Consider the following 23,755-nt stretch of genomic DNA (forward strand, 5'->3'; position numbering starts at 1 on the left):
ATGCCATTATTTCCAGGAGAGCAGCTTTCTTTGTATTTGTGCTCAGCCTGACAGGTGAGGAATAAAGAAAACAATAATAAACTTCAAGATAGTCTAGTCCAACCTCTTCCTTTTTTCACCTGAGGAAGTGGAGAAGCAGGGAAGGCAAGCAAGGTGACACAGAAGTTGGTGGCAGAGCCAAGCCCCAAACTACTGTTCCCTTCATCTCTTCTCTATGACCTGCTGCTTTGGTTTTAAGTTTATTTATTGTTGAGAGAGAGACAGAGACAGAGAGAGAAAGTGAGTGGGGAAGGGGTAGAGAGAGAGGGAGACACAGAATCTGAAGCAGGCTCCAGGCTCCGAGCCATCAGCACAGAGCCCGATGCAGGGCTCGAACTCACAAACCATGAGATGATGACCTGAGTCGAAGTCGATGCTTAACCAACCGAGCCACCCAGGCACCCTTGACCAGCTGCTTCTTACTTTGTGACCAGTTGTGCTCCAAAATATACAACCCAAACCAGTTTTTCTTTCCTGGGTAGTCTCCCTCTACATTTCCTTGATTGATTCCTTATTTGGAAATCACCTTTCCATAAGCCAACTTATGCAGCTCAGAAAAGTATAGGTTTTACTATTTAGTTTATACACAATGTGTGACACCAGGCTTCGGTTCCCACATGTTTTGTCCAGAAATATGCTATACAAAGTGAACAATGAGATCCTTCTGGCAATCTTGGTTCTCTTATTTTGTTGGTGTCCAAAGAAGAATATGGTTTGATCTGCTTGCTAGGTGAGTGGGTCAGACCACTGGTTTTTCCACCAAAGATCTGTGCTCCGCCTTTCACAGTGTAAAGTGTTTACTGGGAAGCCAAGAACCACAATTTACAAACTCCTTTGCATCTGTAGGTGGGCATATGGCCACTTTTGGCCAATAGAAAAGCAAGTGAAAGCGATGTTTATTTGTTTTCCCGGACCAAAGAGCATAACAAACACATATCCCTTCCCCGCTAACTTTTTCACTTAGTCTTTCCTCATAAAGCTACTGAATCCATAAGAGGAGGGTGGAATCAGAAGGGGAAAGAAGTAAGCATCCTTGAAATCTCAAAGTTCCCATGCTGAAGGCTCCTTGCTAACCGTAACACCAGTACTAAACCCCAAACAAGAAATAAATGTCTAAAGTACTATGTTCCATCAAGTTCCCTTTTGCTGTGCAACAAGCTACTCCAGAACTCAGAGGCTTAAAATAACATTATTTATTTTACTCATTAGACTAATCTGGATAGGGCTGTGAGGGACAGTAGTCCCCTACTCCACATGGCATCAGCTAGGGCAGGGCCAATGGGAGCTGGAGGACCTGTTTTCAAGATGTGTCACTCACATGGGTGGTAAGTGAGGGCTGGGTGTCAGCTGAAGCTCAGCTGAGGCTGCTGGCTGCTGGCCCCCCAGTTCCTCTGCATTCTAGCCTTTCCGCTATTTGCCATCCTCATGGAATAGTATCTAGATTCTGAGAGCAAATGTCTCAAGAGACAGTCAAAGCCGACTTTTCTGAAGCTTGGGTCCAGAAACTGACACAATATCACTTAATGCCATAATTTATTGCTCAAGTAGTCATAGAGCCGAGATTCAAGGTCACAGGACATAGATCCCACTTTCCAATGCAAAGGATGTCAAAGAATTTGGGGGCCCGGTCTTAAAATCATCACTTAAACCACTGTGATTTTGAGGGTTAGGTACTACAGCCAACCAACAACAAAACCTGTGGAGGAGGGGCGGTTAACTTTTGTGAATTACAAAATGAAGAGCTCTTTAAGGGGTTTCTGCAAAGTGCAGCCGAGTTCAGCTTTAAAAATCCTTGCAAATCTCTTGTATGGCAACAAAACCCAAAACAACAACAACAAAAACACTGCAGGAGAAAAATGGGCAAAGAATATGCATAGATGGTTCGCAGAAAGGGAAATGAACAGCCAATATTGAAGAAAGTGGTCACGGTCATTTATGGGGTTGTGTGCCCAGGGCCCACTTCCCCATCCTAACAACACTCTGATATCCCTTGAGAAGTTCTCGCTTTCCCTCTAGCTATGATTCGGTGGGACTGTAATCAGGGCACTGCCCATTCCCAGCCTGAGGGCAGGCATGTGGCCCAAGTCAACTGGAACTTGAATGTTAAGAGAGGAAGAAAGAGACCAAAGTTGTTGGGGTTTCATTTTGTTCTTACACTGGTTTCCTGAGCAGCCTCGACCCAGTAATGCCTTTCACATTGAGTCCATTGCTGGCGTGACTGCTTCCTCACCTCATGAGATGCCTGTGTCCCCACCATTCCTAAGCCTGGTCTTCTAGGCTCCCATTAATTCTGTGGGTCCCTGCTGTCTCTCCTCTGCATTCTTCCCAATATCCATCCAGAATTACTTTTGGTTGCTTGCAATGAAAGAACACTAACCTATACAAATATTCGCTCACAATAGTAATGAAATAAATCTATATTAAAGCAATGAATTTGCTTTAATAGTTTGCTAATCGAACTGTCAAAAATCTTCAAAAATAAATAGTAGTACCAGAGTTGTGAAGGTTTGCGAAAAAAGGACTGTGCTCATAATTGCTCATGGGAGTGTAAATTGGTACAACCCTTCTGGGAGGGAGGGCAGTATATATTTAAAAAAGCTTAAATATGCACATGTTTTGATCGAGCCATATACAGATTCAGTATAAAGAGTTAGCTGCTAGGATATTTACTAAAGTGTTCTTTATAATTAGGAAACATTAGAAAGAATATACATAACTTGGGTGACCATATGTTGTATCATCCACAAGGAGACAGTGTTGAGATTGAAAGAAGAGACTATTAATAATCATGCCAAGATAACAGGCATAAACCTGCTTCAGGCAAATTGAGATGATCATAGTCCCTTCATACACAGCCAATGATTAGGGAGTGGTAGCTTTCTTATCCTGTACTGTACATCCAAACAATAGAATTCAGTCAAGTTATTAAAAATTATAGTACACTAAAATTCTATATTTATTTAGGTCTGTTTCTGGTACTTTCATTCCATTGATTTGCCTATACCTTTTTGAACCCATTTAAAAAATATTATGGGGGCGCCTGGGTGGCTTGGTCGGTTAAGCATCCGACTTCGGCTCAGGTCATGATCTCGCGGTCCGTGAGTTCAAGCCCCGCGTCGGGCTCTGTACTGACGGCTCAGAGCCTGGAGCCTGTTTTGGATTCTGTGTCTCCCTCTCTCTGACCCTCCCCCATTCGTGCTCTGTCTCTCTCTGTCTCAAAACTAAATAAACGTTAAAAAAAAATTAAAAAAAATATTATGGCTTCATGGTATGTTTCAGTATACAGTAGAGCCAATCACCCATTCTTCCAGATGAAATTTGTAACAATTTTTCAAGTTCCAAGCCCACCCTCTCCAACATGTTAACTTATATAATACTTTGGGCACAAATGATATTTAAAAATATTCTATGTGTTTAAGAATATGGCACGTATCTGCTTTTGCTTTCTTTGATATTACTTAGTGGAATTTTATAGTTTTTCTACATTTCTTGTTATGCTTATGCCTAGGTATTTTGCATTGTTGTTCTTGTTGTAAATACTACCCCCTCATTATTGCTATATTAAAAATATATAGATTCTTGTATATGTATATAACCAACTATCCTATCAAACATCCTTTCCAATATAATGGCATTTAATTACATTTTGTGGGGGATTTTCTAAACAGCCACATTATCTGAAAATAATAACAATTTTACCTCTTCCTTTCCCATTTTGCTTTATTGTCCCATTGCATTTGTTAGTATTTCCTGAATGGAGTTAATGATAGTAGTGTTGGGGCACTTGGGTGGCTCAGTCGGTTGAGCGTCCAACTTTGCCTCACAACATGATCTCACAGTTCATGAGTTCGGGCCCTGCATCAGGCTCTCTGCTGTGAGCACAGAGCCTGCTTCAGATTCTCTGTCTCCTTTTCTTTCTGTCTCTGTCCTTTCCCTGCTGGTTTTTTCTCTCTCTCTCTTTCTTTCTCAGAATAAGTAAATAAACTTAAAAAAAAATAATAGTAGTGTTAACAGCATTACTGTTCATTTCTGACCTTAATGGGAAGGTACCCTATTCCCTGTCTTCTCACACATTGTTCTTTCTCCAGCTTACCTGCTCATGCTTCAGATCTCAGTTCATCACTTCTGCCCGGATGACGAACCCTCCAGATCTTGATCAGACAAGTCTCCCTATTACTTTCTCTCCCTGTATCATGTTCCTTTACTTCATTGCACTCACCACAGTTGTAAATTCAGATTTAGTCGTGTGGTTGTGTGATGAATGACTGCCTGCCTGTCTCTAAACCTCATGAAATCTGAGAACTTACCTGATTTTGCTCACAATGGTATGTCCAGCACTTAGTAAAGGGCTGACCTGGTTGATACTTGACAAATGCCTGTTAAATTAATTAGTTCTAGCATCTTATCATTAAGTATGATGCTGTTCATTTTTCTATCGCACATTCTTTGCATTTTGTCTATTTTCTATTGGTGCTTTATCGTTGAGTTTTAGTAAAATGTTTTGTTTTTTGCTTACTGACTATCCAGAAATGGAGTGATTCCCTCCAATGCTCACCTCATGGCAAGTCAGAGCTGTCATTCAAAAGTCAGATTGGAGGGGCGCCTGGGTGGCTCAGTTGGTTAAGGGGCCGACTTCGGCTCAGGTCACGATCTCACACTCCGTGAGTTCGAGCCCCGCGTCGGGCTCTGTGCTGACCGCTCAGAGCCAGGAGCCTGTTTCAGATTCTGTGTCTCCCTCTCTCTCTGACCCTCCCCCGTTCATGCTCTGTCTCTCTCTGTCTCAAAAATAAATAAACATTAAAAAAAAAAAGTCAGATTGGAGGCATGGAAGCTTTCCTTTTGAAACCTGCCATCTAGGACAACTTTGCATGCACTGAACTACGGAGTGGAAAGGGCTCACATTTGAAGGTTTCATCTCTCCTTCAACACCTTCCTTCTTTGTTTCAGTCTTTGTCCATCTGAGATCGTTTTTGCCAGAATTTCCTCCTTTTCTTTCTGCACAATTTCCTTGACAAAGGAAATTCGGTGTTGGTTCTTGGGACTTGATCAGAATTGCACTGTAACTTGAAAGAAGTCCTTGAAGTTCAGGCCAGTTGACGCCACTCTCTAATTTGAGAGGATCCTTCCCCTCCCCCCTTTTACCTCTTGGGGCTCATCTCAGGTCATTGAAGTGATGTTCAGCTTTGCTCTTACATGTCTTTCTTGGATGGTTGGGAGAGTCATCCCAAAGCCTTCTGAGAATTAGTTTGAGAATAAATCAACACATAGCTAGCCAACTGGATGGAAACAATAGATGAGCGAACACCAATAATGTCGCCTCTGTAATTGACTAGTAAATCATTTAGGCTTGCTGGGTGCCAGTTTTCTCATCTCTGAAATGGAGATTTTAATAGTACCTACTTCATAAGGTAGTTGCCAGAGTTAAGTGAGTCTGCAAAGAGTTTAGAAGAGTGGCTGGTAATATGCTAACTAATTTGGATGTAAATTAAAAAAAATAAATTAAATTAAAAAAAAGAAAAGTGGCTGGCTATTATTGGAAATATTTTGTGCTAAAGAATCATGTGAAAACAATATTTCAGGAAATAACCACAGTTACATACATGAATCTTTGCACAGAAGGCAAGTGCTAGAGAAAGGGGTATTATAAGAATAGTCTCACGTTTTGGTGTATTTTAGGGGGTTTTTAGTTTAGGAATCCATTTGGGAGCATCTCTGACATTAGTCACTTTGTCTTGGTTTAAATGCCTTCTCTGCAAAGAAGCTCAGTATCTCTCAAAATCTTGTTGGGGAGTAGAGATTTAACATTAAGTATGTCATATCTGCGCAAATAACTTCCTCAGTCTATCATTTCTTTGATCACCATACAGATTTTCTTAAATTTTGTAGCATTGAATAAAACTTTTTTTCCTTTGTGATTTTTTTCATTGCTTTTTGCATAGAAAAGATAGGAAAAATAATTAGTAGATAACAGAATCAGAAGCATAAATGGTCAATATATATGAGAGAATATTTAGTTTCACAGTAATCAAAACTATATAAACTAAAATCATAGAACTTTTTGCATATAGAATTAGTAAAAATAGAAAAAATATAATATTAATTGGTGTGATATGATGAGTTTGTATATTGCAGATGAGAATATAAACTATTACAAATGATTTGATAATATGTTTCAAGAACCTAAATTTAATGTGATGGTTATTTTTTTTTTAAGTTTATTTATTTTGAGATAGAAAGAGCACGAGCAGGGGTGGAGCAGAAAGAGAGGGAAAGTTCCCAAGCAGGTTCCACACCGCCAGTACAGAGCCCCATGCGGGGCTCAAACTCACAAACTGTGAGATCACGACCCGAGCCAAAATCAAGAGTCTGACACTTAACCAGCTGAGCTACCCAAGTGTCCCTGTGATGGTTAATTTTATGTGTCATCTTGGCCAGGCCACAGTACCGAGATGTTTGTTCAAACATTATTGTATGCTTCTGTGAGGAGCATTTATATTGTAGGTGAGATTAACATTTAAATCAGACTTTGAGTCAACTAGATTTACTCCATGACATGGGTGGGCCTCATCCAATTAGTCCAAGTCCTCAATTTAAAAGACCTCTCTTGAAGAAGAGGGATTTCCACCAGAAGACTGCCTTGAGGCTCAAACTGTAGCACTTTCTTGAGTCTCTAGCCTACTGGCCAACTCTGCAGGTATTTGTCTTGCCAGCCTGCTCACTTGCATGAGCCAGTTCCTTAAAATAAGTCTCTCTTTCCATATATATCCTATTAGTTCTGTTGCTCTGGAGAACCCTGATGAATACACTTAGTAATACTCCACTTGAACTTAGTAATACCATTTCTAGGAATCTATCACAAGGAAATAATCATAAATATCGTACAAATTTATAAAGCAAAAATAGAAAAAATAGTAAAAAAAACAAAACCAAAAAGCCACATGTCCAGTATCCTATTTAGGTATATTTTGCCATATATACCCATAGAAAGAATGATACAGTTTGTAATCACTGAAAGTCGTGTATTGGAATAATACTTATTGATATGGGAAAATGCTCATGTGTGGCATATTCATATCCCTATCCCTATATCTACGTATCTATGTACCTACCCATCTAGTTCTGTCTAATAAAGTAGCTAGCCAGTAGCCACATGTGGCTGTCAAGCACTTGAAACATAGCTAGTCAGAATGAGAAAATAAAATTTTCATTTAATTTTAATTACTTTAATTTTAAAAGAACACATATGTTAGAAACCTTTTAAGTGTGGAACAACTTGGATATTGTGATCTACTTTTTTTTTCCTATTAAAACTTCATTAAAAAATAGATTTAGGCTCACAATAAAATTAAGGGGAAGGTATAGAGATTTCCCATATACCTCCTGCCTCTACAGAGGGATAGCCTCCCTCATTATAAACATCCCCTAATAGAGTGGCACATTTGTTACAATTGGTGAACCTACATTGACACATTATAATCACCCATCTCTATAGTTGACATCACGGTTCACTGTTAGTATTCTACATTCCATAGCTTTGGATAAGTATATATATATGGATCCACTGTTGGTATTCTACATTCCATAGCTTTGGATAAGTATATACATATGGATCCACCATTAAGGTATCATACAGAATTTTTTTTAATATGAAATTTATTGTCAAATTGGTTTCCATACAACACCCAGTGCTCATCCCAACAGGTGCCCTCCTCAATGCCCATCACCCACCCTCCCCTCCCTTCCACCCCCCCATAAACCCTCAGTTTATTCTCAGTTTTTAGAGTCTCTTATGGTTTGGCTCTCTCCCTCTCTTTTTTTTTTTTCCTTCCCCTCCCCCATGGTCTTCTGTTAAGTTTCTCAGGATCCACATAAGAGTAAAAACATATGGTATCTGTCTTTCTCTCATACAGAATATTTTCATTGCCCTAAAAATCTGCTGTGCTCTACCTATCCATCCCTTCCACTCAATATACTTTTCCCCCCTATTTTTTAAACGTTGAATTTTATGAAGTCTAAATACAAATTTAATACTTAAAAATTGTTTTTAATATTTATTTTTGAGAAAGAGAATGCAAAGAGGGGAAAGGCAGACACAGAGAGGGAGACACAGAATCCAAAGCAGGCTCCAGGCTCTGAGCTGTCAGCACAGAGCCTGAAGTGGGGCTCAAACTCACGAACCACGAGATCATGACCTGAGCCAAAGCCAGACGCTTAACCAGCTGAGCCACCCAGGCGCCCCACACATTTAATACTTTTGATGAAAATTGAAATAAGCTTTTTATAAGGCCAGGTTGTATTGCAAATTATATTTTTGAAGTTTTCTACCATGGACACATTATTTTTATAATTAGAAAACAGTTCAAAAAGAAAATATAAGGTTATCTTTTGCAGCAAGAAATAATGAAAATATTTCCAAATATGCCTTTCAGACATTCATAGTATAACTATTCTACTTTTCAGAAGTAAGAGTTTGTAGGCGGTTGGAGAGATAATATTTAATTGAGCAGTACCCAAAATTTGAGCAAATCAGTCAGTCTGAAGCCACATTTGGGAATTTCAGAACATTTGTTAATATTTCAAATACAACTATTCAACACATTTTGTGAAAACTCTTTTCTTGAGCCATGAATAATTTGTTACTATCTTTCTGAACCCTGGCTCTAAGCTAATGCTTTCTACTTCCTGAGGGATTTTACAATTCAGTTTTGAAAAAGATAAACTGTATCTGGAAACTCTGGGAAAGACTGATTTCTGAACAGCTCTATTCTTGTGGAGAAGTCACAGTCTGACCAAAGGAAGAGAGAGCTTGCAATTTTTACTGGCATTTTTCTTCCTTTCTTCTCCAGTGTAACAGTTTGTGAGTTATCTTTGAGGATGGTTGTCCATCAGGACACTTCTCAAACAGGATGATTCTGTTAAGTTAGTGAAATGATCATTCCCACCATCACGGTTATTCCACACCATTGGGCAAAATGCTGACAGCACACAGGGATTACAGAAATTCGCCTCAACTCTTTGTGACTTTCTTCCTCCTTGTGATCAAATCAACCCTAAATACTCCGTGAAGCAGAAATCACGAACAGTGTGCACTAGCATTGATTATTCATAGGTGGATATTTTCACCTCCCTTTAAAGACAAGGAGTATCAGAAACATTAAGTGTGTCGTACATGTCAGAACTAGGGTCTAGCCCTCTTTGAAATTCCAGTGCCAGCGTTCTCATTTGACTGGAGGTTTCTCACTAAACAGAGGGTTGTGATAGAAATAGTTGCAGCGTGTTGTGCATTGGAGAATAAAGGAAAGTTCTTGGGCAACATGGTGGATGATGACACATCTCTACCTCTTCTTGAAAGCCCTTTCGATGACAACAACCAAAAGAATATTAATGCACAGGGACAAAGAGAATTAAAGGATATTCAGCCACAACTGAGAACTCACACTTTTTTTTTAAAGAGAGCAATCTCTCCAAGAGAGTGGTGACTTCCTTAGCAGAGTGCAGAAAGCTATAAGCTATGGGTGTCCGAGAGGGACATACAAGACATAATTTGATTCTTCTCTCAGAACCTTGGAAAAGCTTAAAATTTAAAGCAGCAGATACAGCAAAAGATGTGGAGGAGCACAAAGCCACTGTGGGAGGGACCGAGATCTTTCAGGCAAAATGGTTGGGGCCTTAGTTCTTTCCTTTCTCCAGAGCTGGTTAGCAAGCTTCTCCTTCACAGAGAGTTTCCAATCAGCTGGTCACTGCTCACTCTTTAATACAGGCCACCAAGCATCACTGGGCGGTTGAGGTTAAGTTTCTAATATGAGAAATATTCAAACAAACAGAAAGAGTAACACGGAGAACACGGAGGGCCCAGAGCCAAGGAAATGGCTAAGAAAGTAGAACAAAAGCAAATAGGGAAGCAGCATAAGACATTTGGGAAGGTCGATCCGGGAGATTTTAACTAGTAACAAATAGAGGAGAAGGAATTTCCAAAGACAAAAACCACAAGATAATTCCCCAGAACTGAGAACTTGTCTTTCCAGATTGGAAAGGTTCTCCAATGTGCCCCGCTCAATCAATAAAAAGAGAAACACAGTCAGGTAGATATTTATGAATTTGAGGACACCAGGAATACAGAAATCTCCTAAAAGTTTATGGTGGGAGGGGCACTTCAAATACAAAGAGATGGGCATGCAAGTGTTCTTTGACTTCTCCAACCAACGCTGGAAGCTACAATGCCATGGAGCAGAGCTGTCATAATTTGGAGGCAAATTATACTCAATTCTATGCTCAACATAGAATTGTACACATGGATAAACCATGGATTCTTTTCCAAGAGCTGTCATGACAAAGCACCGCCAACTGGGTGGCTTAAAACAGTAGAAATGTATTCTCTCAGTTTTGGAGACCAGAAGTCCAAAATCAAGGTGTCGGCAGGGCTGATTCCTTTTAGAGGCTCTGGGAGAGAATGTTTCCTGTTTCTCTCCTGGCTTCTGTGATGGTCAGTAATCCCAAACATTCCTTGGCTTGTAGATGTATCACTCTACTCTCTGCCTTTGTTATCATGTGGCCTTCTGTCCTCTGGTGTCTCTGTGTTTTCACATGACCTTCTTATAAGGACACCCATCATTGGATTTAGGGCCCGCTCTAATCCAATATAGCCACATCTTAACTAATTATATCTGTGAAAACACTGTATCCAAATAAGGTCGCATTCTGAGGTATCAGGTAGACATGAATTTTCAGGAGACAGTGCTCAACCCAGTGCAAACCATCAACCAAATATGAAGGCAGAATAGAGACCTCTGGGGGCATGTAAGGACTGAAAAATTAGATCTCCAAGTGCTGTTTCTTAGGGAAGTTACTGGAGGATATATTTTGTCAAAATAAACAAGTAAACTAAGAAAGAGGAAGACACGGAACGAGGTGACAGGAATCTAACAAGAAAAACAGAAGGAAGAGCCCCAGAGTGGGGTACTCTAGGAGTGACATCTTCCAGGGTGAAGGAAAGAAAATGCTAAATATGGGACAACTTTGAGTATTTGGAAAATAAAATTGACAGTTGTTTGACAGGGCTGAAATTCCAAGATAAAACAAGTTGAACAAAAAAGAGAACATATTCATAGTCTCTTCTTGGCTCAATATTAAGTAATCTTTACATAGTCATTAATAGTAACCCTAACTCTTGGTTTAGTGAAAACTTAAGGGACTATATCAAGAAGATGACACTGGATAATTATGTTAAGTAAATTCCTAAATATTCATCAGTCATAATAAGAAGTCAGCAGGTGATGTCTAAAATTAAAAGGACATAAAATTGCAGTATTAGCTTCCTATTTAGAAACAAAAAGATAAAAATCAGAGGAAGAAAGCAATAAAAGTTTATATGGTAACCTCTAGGAAATGGATCTGGGCAGGGGAGAGGAGGTGATTGTTGTCTTTTAGTATGTCTTTTAATATTATTTGATTTCTTAAAAATTTGAGCAAGTAATACTTTTATAGCAACTCAAATTAAAAGAGAAAAGTAGAATATAATATGTTTAACAATTACCCGAAGAATATATTCAAATGCAAATTCTGGGTTAACACCCAGGTATTCTAATTTGGTAGGAAGGGGGGCCTGGAACTCTTCATTTTAACAAGGGCTGATGGAAGGGGTTTCCAGACCCTGCTTTGAGAAACATGTGTCTGGAAACATCCACACATTTCTGGGACATCAGCTCCAGCTGCTTTCTGGTAGAGACCAGGTGAGCTTGATCCTATGTGGGCATGGTCATCCCCTTATTGGCACTCATGCCAAAACCCTGCTTAATTGACAGTTGTTCTAACCTCAATTAGAAGTCAGTAGTTTTTCGCTATTGGTTATTTTATTCTCCAAGAGTAAGTGCCAAAGTGAGAGACTTAGATGCCGAGGTCAGGAAATGTGTTCCAACGGTCGGAAAGTCTTCCAACCACGCAGGTTGCAAACATTGACAGAAGCTCTGAGGACAGTCGCTCCATGTTTGCGTGAGGCCGAGTCAGTCGTGAGTTCTGGAAGGCTTACACAAAATGAAACACCATCGATTCTGCCCTGCCATTGCTATCGAGTAGTTGTGAGTCTGAAGGTGCCTGAGGTCACATCCCAGCCTGTGTCCCAGAGAACCTTAGACATGTACCCAGTGGAAATGCTGAAGTGAAACTGTTGCAGAAATTTGCTAAACAGTGACAGAAGGTCACAGTGGCAGCAAATCTCTTGTAAAAGTCCTAATAAAGCCATGATCAGCCTTCTCCAAAGTTCTACACGACCCTGCTCCTTGGCTTCCCCTCTGTTGAGGAGCTGCTGTGAGTGCACTGTACCATGCACTTTATACCTGCCAAATCCCACAAAACCAATTTCACAGATGAGAAAAATACAGATTCCGGTAAGTTAAGCCACAAGCCTGGCATACATAAGTGTACGTGACAGAACAAATCTTACTTTTTCCGTGATTCCAAGTTGTGTCCTGGACCATCTTTAAGCTTACAGGATGTCAAATAACAGAACTAGATCATCAGTATCGAAGCTGTGGAATAGGACCCATTTGTCACTGCAAATGTGTTCACTGGACAGAAATCCTGCAGGTCTGGCACGAGACTCTCACACAGGCACTGCAGAGGGGGCCGAACAGAGCAGCCGCCCAAGACCCAACGGAGCTCCTGCAAAGGTCACCAAAACACTGCCACAGCTCTCTGTCCCAGCTGTGGGTGAGCAGCAAACATCCACAGCTGGCTGGACATCCTGGGGATGAGGAGGAGTGGGGCTGGGGTGGGGGGGCTGGGGGTTACAGGAAGGGAGTGGCTGATTGTAAGCAAAGACCAGTTCTCAAGATGAGGTCACTGGTTAGTTTCAGAAAGTTGCTGCTGATGCCAAAGAAAGTAGCAACTTTTTAAAAAAATTTTTTTAAATGTTTGTTTTTGACAGAGAGAGTGTGTGAACACGAGTGGGGGAGGGGCAGAGAGAGAGAGAGACAGAGAGAGAGAGAGAAAGGGAAACGCAGAATCTGAAGCAGGCTCCGGGCTCTGAGCTGTCAGCACAGAGCGTGACCCCGTGAACTGAACCCGCAAGGTCATGACCTGCAGCAAAGTCTGCCACTTAACCGACTGAGCCACCCAACTGCCCTGAGAAAGTAGCAAATTCTTCATCTCAGAAGTTGTAAACTACAGGAATGTTAGGGAAGATGGTATGGATAATGATGATAATGAAGTGGAAGATACAACAGCTCACATGATTTGAGTATTTTCCATATGCCAGGCATTGTGCAGAGCATTATCTCATTTAATCCAATGAACTAGTTTGTATGCCCATTTATTGATGAGAAAATCAAGGCCCAGAGATATGGGGATTCACTCACAGTGGCACCACTAGTTAGGGACAGAGTTAGGACTAGAGTTCGGCACCTCTGGCTATTTTTTTTCTCTGTACCTTACAGCCAATTTCTCTTCCCCTCATGATGTGTGAAAAGAATATGGTCTTTGGAAGAACTAAGCAGACCCAGATCTAAAGCCTGCATTTCCTTGTGTAACCCTCTCTTTCTGAGTCTCAGTTTCCCCATTTGTAAAACGGAGATAATATCTTACTCTCTCTTTTGTTATCAGCATTAAATGAAATAATGTATATCACGTACTTATTAGAGCATCTGGTACACAGTAAGGACTCAACACGTGTGGGTTTTGCTTTGCTTTGTTTTTTTTTGTTTTTTCCCTCTTCCTCTTGCCTTGGGTGTGGAAATAATGTCTACTAGGTCTTTTCAGTTATCTGCCCTCTTAGGTGGTAATCATCATATATCATATTGATATTCCAGATGGATCAACTATTTACTTGCCTACTTATAAGACACACTAAATGAAGCATTTGGAGGGAACAAGAAAATAGGAATATTATGCCAAGTTATCGTAAATTTAACAAACACCAAAATGGCTCCTTAACCTGGGTTGCTAATATAATTAAGTGGTACTTAGCTGGTGTTCAGCTGCACAATAGAATCACCTGGAGCTTTAAAAATGCCCAGTGTTTAGGCTGAGACCTCATACCAATTTAATCAGGATCCCTGTTGGGAGCGTCAGGCTTCAATAGTTTAAAAAATTCCTCAGGTCCTCCCAATGAGCTGTCAAAAGTGAGGCTCGCTGAGCTATGCTAGAGCAGTGGTTCTGGAAGAATGGCCCCAGATTGAGCAGTGTCAACACCAGCTAAGAACTTGCTAGAAATGCACATTCTCAGGCCTCACCCCAGAGTTGCTGAAAGAGAAACTTTGGGAATGGTGTCCTCCAGGGGATTCTCATGCATACTCAAGTTTGAGAACCATTGGCCTAGATACCTAGTTCTCTCCCTTGTCCTCTGCTTCAACTAATGGATTTTCATGTCCCACTCATTGTACCTTTTAGATATTTCCCTTTTATGTCCACGCATCTCCAGCCTGAACATCATGGTCCATTTTTTTTTTTATTAAAAAAATTTTTTTTAACATTTATTCATTCTTGAGAGACAGAGCATGAGTGGGGGAGGAGCAGAGAGTGAGAGGAAGACACAGAATCTGAAGCAGGCTCCAGGCTCTGAGCTGTCAGCACAAGAGCCCGACGCAGGGCTGGAACCATGTACCGTGAGATCACGACCTGAGCTGAAGTCAGAAGCTTAACCAACTGAGCCACCCAGGTGCCCCACCACGGTCCATTCTTGCCGGAACTGATTACCCTGTGATTAGTTCGACTTTCCTTCAATCTCCTCTTCCCTCAGCAGCCAGTACCAGCCATAATAAATTCTAACTACACTCCTCTGGTGCCTCCGGAGTAGAATCTAAACTCTCCAACATGGCACACAAGGTCCTCTATGGCTGGCCTGTACCAACCTCTTTACGTCCATCTCCTAGCCTCAAGTTAGCGAGGGTCCATGCAGTCAACCTCATTTGCCATGAACACAATAGGATTTATGGTTTAAACAAAAACCTATTTTGAGAACAAAGACCTGAGCCAGACGATTGCTTTTTGAAGGTACTTACTGATTGTTGCTCGGATAAATTGTATCCAATGATTTTCATTCAAATCAAAAGACCTCTTCTTGAAGAAACCTCTGGGTTCCCAGTCTGGGATAAGGATTCCTCCGTCTTCTCACAGTGCTCTCTGCACACCTTCACCGCAGCACGACTACGTGGGATTGAAATGATCTCTTTCTGGGTCAGTCTTCCCAGCGGACCCTGTGCTCAAGGCATGTGTCACCTTTTATTTATCTCCATATTCTCCATCTCTGGCATAAGGCATGCTATCTGGTAGGTGGCATGTGTGATGCCAAGCTGAGCTGAAAGTCTGCAAAATGCATCTACTCACTTGTAGAGCTTCAAGGAGGCGAATTCTAAGTCAGCACTTCGGGAACTTAGATGTGCATATGAATTACCTGCAGATGTTAACATGTAGGTTCTCATCCAAATGACTTCAGGTGGGAGCCCACGAAGTCTGCATTTCTTACAGGCCCCCAGGTGATATCGATGCTGCTGGCTTACGGCCCATCAGCTACACCTTGAGTAGTTAGGACTGTGGCCTCCCCTCCAAAACCACGAAACACAGGACACCTGTAACTCAATTTATGCAACAGAAGAAAGAACATTTTTACTTTGTAGAAGTGCTGGTAACGGAGAGGATAAAAGATTTATGCTGTTTACTAGTCTATTTACTGTCTATTCCTATAATATCCCAGCAACCTGGAGTTGTGTATACTCTTTTAAGAGACTGCAAACGGGCGTCTTGTGAGCCAGGCCCCCACACAGATGTTGTTCTCATCACAGGAGGCGAGAACTTCCTTATCGGCGGCATTTGTGGGCAGGAGAGCTTCTAGCTGTCACAGGAATTTTTCTCAGCGCACAGTCCAAATTCAGTTTGGAAAGTAGAAGCTGGAAAGAAGAAGTGAGGGAGGCCAACAGGATATTAGCCAGGATTAGCAAGATAAGTAAGGCTTATTCATTCATCCCTTCCCTGCACAAAGAAAACCAGTTACTGAGCACCTCCTACTCTAAGTTCCAAATGTGCTACAAAATGAGATCCTCTAGGGTTGTCAAGGTGGACAATGGAGGGCTAGAGAAAATGTTTAGTCCAAAGAAAATTCCAGACTTTGGGTCAGAGATGGAAAGATGTTTCAATTATAGAGTCCAGTAAGAGCTGCACAAAGGTTCAACTGTGGTTATTCAAATTCTCAGCCCCGCTGCTCACACTCGGATAAAAGACCTACGAGTCAGATTTAAGATGTCAAATGAAGTTTTCCAGAGATATCACAGGATTCTTAGTCATCTGTAATTCCGACCAGCTGTTCTGCAATGCGTTGTCCATGTCATGTAAGGCTGCTGTGCGCAGCTGTGGGTCATTTCTGCACAGAACCCCTAGGAAAGTATGTACTTTCTGCCTGTTCCATGGTTCCTTTTGGGGAGCATGCAATTTTGTTGACGGGTCACTCCATATTCAAATAGACTGGCTATTGTGGAATGGTTCAAGATTTTTTTTTTTTAAGTTTTCTGGGTTTTTGTTAAAGATTTTAAGAAAAGGCTTTTCAGCAACCCACCACACCTGCTGTGGCCTCAGCTTCCACCATTTCCAAGATTTCCAGTCCAGTCACACTGACCCCCCTTTCAGCCCTGCTCACACACTGCCCATTTCCCCACTCACATCAATGCTCATACACACACACCCCGCCCGGCCTTGCTGGCTATTCTCCCCTTCTCATTTCATGCCAAGTCCCTTCCTACCTATCCAACCAAACCATATTTATCTTTCAAGGTGAAAATGTTTATTCATTCATTCATTCATCAAATCCTGGCCCCTTAAGGGCCAGGCACCATCCTGGGTGTTGGGGGTACAGTGATGGACGAGTTAGGGGTGCACACTTGGGTGCCTCTTGGGGACTTGGATAAGTGAATTAGACACTTATAACGACTGTAACCCTCCTGGCAAGGACCTAGAGCAAGAGATCCAGTACTGGGAGAATATGCAGTGTGGTGGGTGTCCCCTTGCCCAGTTTTGGAAAGTTTATGGAAGGCGCTCCCAAGCAGATGACAGCCAGCGCAGAAAGATGAATAGGAGGTGCTGAGGGAAAGAGGTTCCTTGCAGTGGGAAGAGATTGGGCTGGGAAGGTGAGTAAAGGTCAGATTTTGCCGGGTCTTTTAAGGCATGGAAGGACTTTGTACTGTTATCTTCAAGGAAGTGGAAGGAGAGGATTCATGATCTGTAAGTACAGATGTGGTGTGAATCTCCTTTATTCCTTCAAGTGTTCTCCCACGATTGGAATCCCAAGTGATTTGTTTCCCCTTCGTTGATTTCCAAAGCAATTACTGGCTTGACTTAGCAGCCTTACTCGGAATTTATGCACAGTATTTTTCATCATCCTGTGGTCATTCTCTGCTGTCGGTTCTCGACTTCTTTGTCCCCATAGCACACACTCAAGTATTATATTTGGGGCTGGACTGTCCAAAATACATAATACACTTATTTAGAAGCTCCTTATATTTACAGCGTAATTGTTCCTCCAGTGAAACATTGTCACTTTACGTCACCCCTCTTACATCTTACCTGCGTCAAATTGTGCTGTTCAGCCTCAAGGGACCACTCAGACACAAAATTCACGTGAAAAGTGAATGCACAGTCAGTGGTAACATAAACTAATTTTATACATTGGGATGCAGACAAGTTTCCCTGGTCCTGGTGCTTTGTGTTCCAATTGTTGTAGGTTACCCAGCTCTAGTGACCTTGACTTAATGCAAACTCATCAAGGGAAAGGACAGTTATACATACTTTTAAATTCCTCACAGTTCTTTTTCCTTTCTTCCTTTTTTTTAAGTTTATTTATTTTAGAGAGAGAGAGAGAGAGAGAGCACAAGCAGGGGAGGGGCAGGGAGAGGGGGAGAGAGGATCTCAAGGAGGCTCCATGCTGTTAGTGCAGAGCCCAACGCAGTGTTCAAATCCACGAACCGTGAGATCATGACCTGGGCCGCAATCAACAGTCGGCCGTTTAACTGACTGAGCCACCCAGGCACTCCCAAATTCCTCAGAATTCTTAGCACGATGCTGGAGGTAGCATAAGGATTTATTTGAGTTTTGCATTTATTTTTGCGACTGGGTTTATTCTTTTTAAATTATGGAAATGTGTCAGGCTTTCAAAAATCTGTAAAAATAATACAAAGAACACCAGTTTTTCAATACCTAGTGTAAGAAATAACACATTTTAATGGCAATTGGACCTCTGCTTTACCCCTCCTCACTGAAAGATCACTACTGTCTTAAATTTGGTGTTCCATAGGTGGTGTCTTGCTCTTACTCCAGTTGTGGGCATTCATAAACAGTAGGCCTTGTTGCCTCTCGGGTTTTAAGAGGTCGTATAAATGATGTCATAATGTGTCCTTCGGCAACGTATTTTGTTTCAGTATTACCTTTGTTATTTGTCCACTGTTTATCCATGCAGCTGTAATGTAGCAATATGCCACATGTAGGACGATTCAGTTGGCCTCACCTCTTCACTGAAACACACAATGCTCTGGTGAACCAGTGCTTTCTTTTGCTTTGGGGTGTACATGTGTGACAGGTTCTACAGGCATAGAGACCTAGAAATGGGACAGCTGGGCAGGAGGATATGTGCATCAGCAACCTAACTAGATATTGCCAACCTGCTGTTCAAAGGTGGGACGATCTACTCTTCCATCAGCAGAGTGGGAGTTCTTCTGGCTTCACATTCTTGAGAACCCACGTTACTTTCAGCTTGAGGGATCTGACGTATTCCTCCCGCATGCGTTTATAGACACACGCACAGATCAGGATTCTTAGGGAAAAGCAGAACTTTAGTTTACCGAAGAGTCGAGTTTGCTTGAGAACTTCCCAGAGACCAATGTGTGGCTACTTTAAAATTTTCGGCAGCCTAGAATTGGTTGGATTGTTTGAAAATTATTCAACGACAAGAGTACTGTTAAGGAAAATTATGTGGGAAAAGTACAAAATTGCCAATGGGATCACCCTATTAGCATAGTTACTTTTAAAATATACAAAATATACTCACTTGGCAATTACTAGTTGCCTTGATCAAACTGAAAGATTTAAAAAATGAATTCACTACTGGCTTATTTTACATTATATATACATTTTCCAAATATGTCTAATCCTGTACTGCTCTTCCAATGGGTCTGAGTTAGCCTACAGGTAAATAAAAATGAACAGAACAAGCTTCCGGATCAGACTTGCTTTTATTTTAGAACTTGCCTCTTGCTCCATTGTAATTCCCAAGAACAGCTCCGATCATATAGAATATTCATGCGTTTCCCAATTGTTTTTCCCAGCAAAAATCAAGTACATACAAAGCAAAGCATGCTAAAATGTAAAACAAATGATCACAGCACAAAACAACCACTCACAAAATTAGCCTCATCTCACTTTTTTTCTTTCTCACGAGTTCCATTCTTTTCTTTTTCTTTCTCACGAATTCCATTCTTTTCTAAATGTTCTGGTAAAGAGCAGGCTTTGACTACGGTGGTAGCAGCCTGCCAGGTAGGTTTTACAGGGCGCTCAGGTCATGAGGGTGGCACGAAATCGGAAGCATGGACGTGGGTTTCTAGTTCTATGAAGAGAGAGAAGACACTCCTGGTAAATTCTAACTCCGCTTTTTACTCAGCAGTCCGACTTGAGATGCAGACGTGATGAAAATGAAAGTCTTTAGGCAGATAGAGCATCAGAAGTGCTGCCCGAACCGTACAAGAGCTGTCAAAGAAAAACTTCAGTTAACTCTTCCTGGTCGGTTGTCCCCATTCATGGAGGAAATGAAGTCATTCCTAGTTTCTCAGTTCTGCTTGTTGATGTCTTCACTCCGAAAAGTCTCCCTCTCAGATTCGAAACAGAACAAGTTTAGCACGTCATTAGCTGATTGGTTTCATGAGAAATTCCTGCCGCTCACCATTCTCCTTCCAGCAGATGATTTACAGTTTCTAGTTAGCACCACGTGGAATCACACATTGCCAATGGAGCTGTCTTCCTTTCCTGCTCTGATCATCTTGGGGCCTCACCATCTGCAAAACATAAAAGTATGAATTCGCTCTTAATGTCAGTGGATTTGTTTAAAATGTTCCTCTCGACTCTTCTTTTGCCACATATGAAATGAGCACACGTTGTTTTGCCATTTTCGGTAGTCAAAATAAAAGGGCAATGTGATAATGGATACAAATGAGCAACATATAAGTAGAACTATACATAGGCTTCCTCCTAGGAAAATGCTGGTGCGTTCATCATCTGAAATGCCACACTCAGCACATTCAGTGGCTGGTATCATGGATTCAGGGCTAGAAGGAATGTGCAGAGCTAGGACTCTGCCCAGAATCCTTCTGATCTTTTTTAGCATTGACTTGGAGGACAACATTCCTTCCCCTCCCATCCCTCTTTCCCCCTCCTTCCCGACCACCCCCATGTGAGCTTTTGCTTCCAGCATCTTAGGAGGGCTGCTGTCCAGCCACTGGAATGGCTTTAATCACATGCAGCATGAGTGCCTTGGAGCTTAAAGCCCTTCCCAAGACAACCCTTGGCCAGTCAATGATCCAGGAGGGAGTAAGAAAGCCCAACTTCTTTGTTTCAGGTCAGGATGCTCTGCAGCATTAACTCAACATGCCGGAGCGCCTGCAAAGACCAAGTGCTCTACGGTACTTGGCCGGGGAACCTGGCCCAAGGCAGGATATGAGAGATGATCCCACCTACTTGTCTTCACACACTTGCTTACGCACCCGCCTCAAAGGAAAACAATCATGTACTCTTGCCTTGCATAGTTTAAAGTTAACATCTAATTATTTTTTCATTAGGATTTGAGGTATTAGAAAAGGATGTGTAATTTGTGACATATCATAAAAACTGATATTTAAAAATAAAACTGCCACATTTTTCTTTTAACTTACCATATAGACTCTAAATATCACAGTGATTCGATAGCACCATTATCTATTTAAAATACATGTAAACATGTTCACAGTTAACAGTCAGATATTATGTAGTGTTTACTTTTCTCCTTAAACGTGTATTTCCATTGCACTTCCCCCATAGAATTTCATTTAACTGTAACATATTTATATGCTTTAAAACCTTTTATTGTCTGCCTAACAATAATCCTCTGCAGCAAAAAAATATATTTAAATGCACATTTTTCATTTTATATGGCTATAAGCTTCTATGTGTTAACTTTTTTTTCTGATGGATTACCATCACAACTTACCAAAACAGCATATACATTCAAATTTTGGTAATTTTATCATAAAAAAAGTAAAAATTTTATTGGACATGCATTTCTTATTGAGAGGCATAGTTTTTCCCTATCATTTTTACTTACTGCTACTACAATTTATTGTCAGAGTGAGGCAACGTCTAATATTAATTCTATTAATATTTACTATTGTAGATTTAAGCACTGATAAATAGTTTACACAGATGGGTTTTGAAGGAGTTTTATTAGAGCAATAGCAAATAGTTCTTTGAATTGTTTCTGACTTATGTGTCCAAAATGACCCCATCGTCTCAAGAGGTTTTACAAAGGAATGTTACCCAGTCACTGAATGACGTTTTCTCACTTCTGGAAAATGTACCCCAAAACGCTTCACTAAACTTATCAAATGGCTATTAATAATACCAGTTACTCCTTCATTTATGGGTATGGTGTTTAACTTGAGAAACTAAAATATGGCTGGAAAATCCGAATATTGTTAAATTAGGCACTTGACATGTATCCTATTACTATATTTTTTGATAACATAATAATATTTATTATAATCTGTTTTATATATTTTTTCTTCAGAATTTTGAAGCTCCAATTTAGCTCATTCACTTTATGGGACATATCCCCAGATAGCCTAATGGGCAGAAGTGGTCCTTACAGTAAAACCAATCAACACCTCATTGTGTGATGATGTCTTATTTATGATTCCATTCATAGGTAAATGATTAAGGCTTTTTTTGGCCTAATGAAACAATGCTTGCTCTCCATCAACCTTTCATGTATAGACGCTTTGCTTTGTTCTCACAGATTTCTCACTTAGAAGCCATGCATCTTTTGGGGCCCCTGGGTGGCTCAGGGAATTAAGCTTCCGACTTCAGCTCAGGTCATGATATCGCAGTTTGTGAGTTTGAGCCCCAGGTCGGGCTCTGTGCTGACAGCTCGGAGCCTGGAGCCTGCTTCTGATTCTGTGTCTCCCTCTCTCTCTGCCCCTCCCTTGCTCATGCTCTACGCATCTCTCTCAAAAATAAATAAACATTAAAAAAATAATAAATAAATAAATAAATAAATAAATGAAAGAAAGAAAGAAGAGATGCACCTTCTGCCAAGATTTGGGAAATGGAAGAGGCCAGATTACTAAATGAAACTTATCATCACTCCTACCATCCTCCATTTAGAGTATACCTGAATTCAGAACATCCGAACATGACTTCAAATACCTCTTTTCTAGCAACACGCATTTTCCTCAACAGAAACACATACAAGATGGGAAAGACATGAAGCCTCATGTGGCTTCAAGGAAGCCTATAGATCCAGTATTTTGACTCCTTGTTTGACACCCACCCCCTATCCCATGCCTCCCTAGCAGGGTTTACATCTGGGCAAAGCACATAATCAGATTCAGAATGGCTGAGAAAGGGGCCCCTGGCTGGCTCAGTCAGAAGAACATGTGACTCTTGATCTTGGGGTTGTGAGTTTGAGTCCGACACTGGGTGTAGAGATTACTTAAAAATAAAATCTTTAAAAAGAATGGTTGAGAAATATGCCATTTCTTGTGTGAGGTGTGTGTGTGTGTGTGGGGGGGGTGGTATTTGTAAAGGGAGGCAGGAAAGGAGACCCTCCATGATTCCTCAGATAGAGACATTCTCAGTAGACAGAGTCCTTTAAGAGTAGTTCTCAGAAACCCATGCACTGGGAAGTCTTTGTGTGACCCCAGGAGCCCCCAGTATGAAAAACACTGGCCTTGACCAAGCTCCTCATACACAAATAAGAAAGCTGAAGACCAAGGCAATCTGGTGACCATTTGAGATCGCAAAGCTAGCTGGTGACAGAACCAAAATTAGCATCTGGGTCGCCTCATTCCCAGTCTGACATTCTTTCCACCATGACCATCAACTCTAATGCGATTTGTCATCATCACTGTCATTATCATCATCATCATCAATATCTTAAATAATAGCTAATGTGTGTTAAGCTTTCACTCCATACAAAGTGCTGTTCGAAGCACTTTACATTCATATAGCGATCACATTAGCCTATGATGTATGCTCTATTATTATGTCCATTTTACAGAAAGGGAAATGGAAGCTCAGAGAGACAGAATAATGTGCCTAAGATTACATGACTAGTAATTGCAGAAATGGGAGTCAAATCCATGTCCCAATTCAATGATCCCTGGATTCACTCTTTCAACTACTATTTCCCAAAGTGGTTTCTATAAAATATTAGCCCAAAAAGATGCTGTTACAAGATTTTGTGGTCATAGTGGTTTGACTGTAGCCCCTCTCTCAGAATCACAATGAAGATGAACCCATTAAAGGCACTGAGAAGTCCTGCAAAAATGATACCTACTTATCAACATTTTATAGGAAAATTATCTTTTTCTAATTTCCTATTAATGTCTAGTGAGAAGACTCCCATTAAAGAAGACTAATTTAGGCTCAATATCTGTAACAGTAGGTCAATGGTTCTCAAATTCTAGCCTGCATTAGAATCATCTGGAGGGCCCCAACT

General features: G+C 40.9%; 2 protein-coding genes across 2 annotated transcripts in view; both read right to left on the minus strand.

Annotated features, from left to right (window-relative positions):
* Positions 1-15,509, minus strand: part of COL6A6 (collagen type VI alpha 6 chain) — a 195,451-nt gene extending 179,942 nt beyond the window's left edge. Inside the window, exon 1 of the mRNA XM_053221451.1 lies at positions 15,033-15,509. The gene's annotated coding sequence lies outside the window, so the exon portion shown is untranslated. The remainder of the gene's footprint in view (positions 1-15,032) is intronic.
* Positions 15,510-19,225: 3,716 nt separating this feature from the next.
* Positions 19,226-23,755, minus strand: part of COL6A5 (collagen type VI alpha 5 chain) — a 129,194-nt gene continuing 124,664 nt past the window's right edge. The window contains exon 41 of the mRNA XM_015068456.3: positions 19,226-20,060. Coding sequence (XP_014923942.3) covers positions 20,041-20,060 — 20 coding nt within the window. The 3' untranslated portion in view covers positions 19,226-20,040. The remainder of the gene's footprint in view (positions 20,061-23,755) is intronic.

The sequence above is a fragment of the Acinonyx jubatus genome, chromosome C2 (assembly GCF_027475565.1).
Source record: "Acinonyx jubatus isolate Ajub_Pintada_27869175 chromosome C2, VMU_Ajub_asm_v1.0, whole genome shotgun sequence".
NCBI classification, from domain to species: domain Eukaryota; kingdom Metazoa; phylum Chordata; class Mammalia; order Carnivora; family Felidae; genus Acinonyx; species Acinonyx jubatus.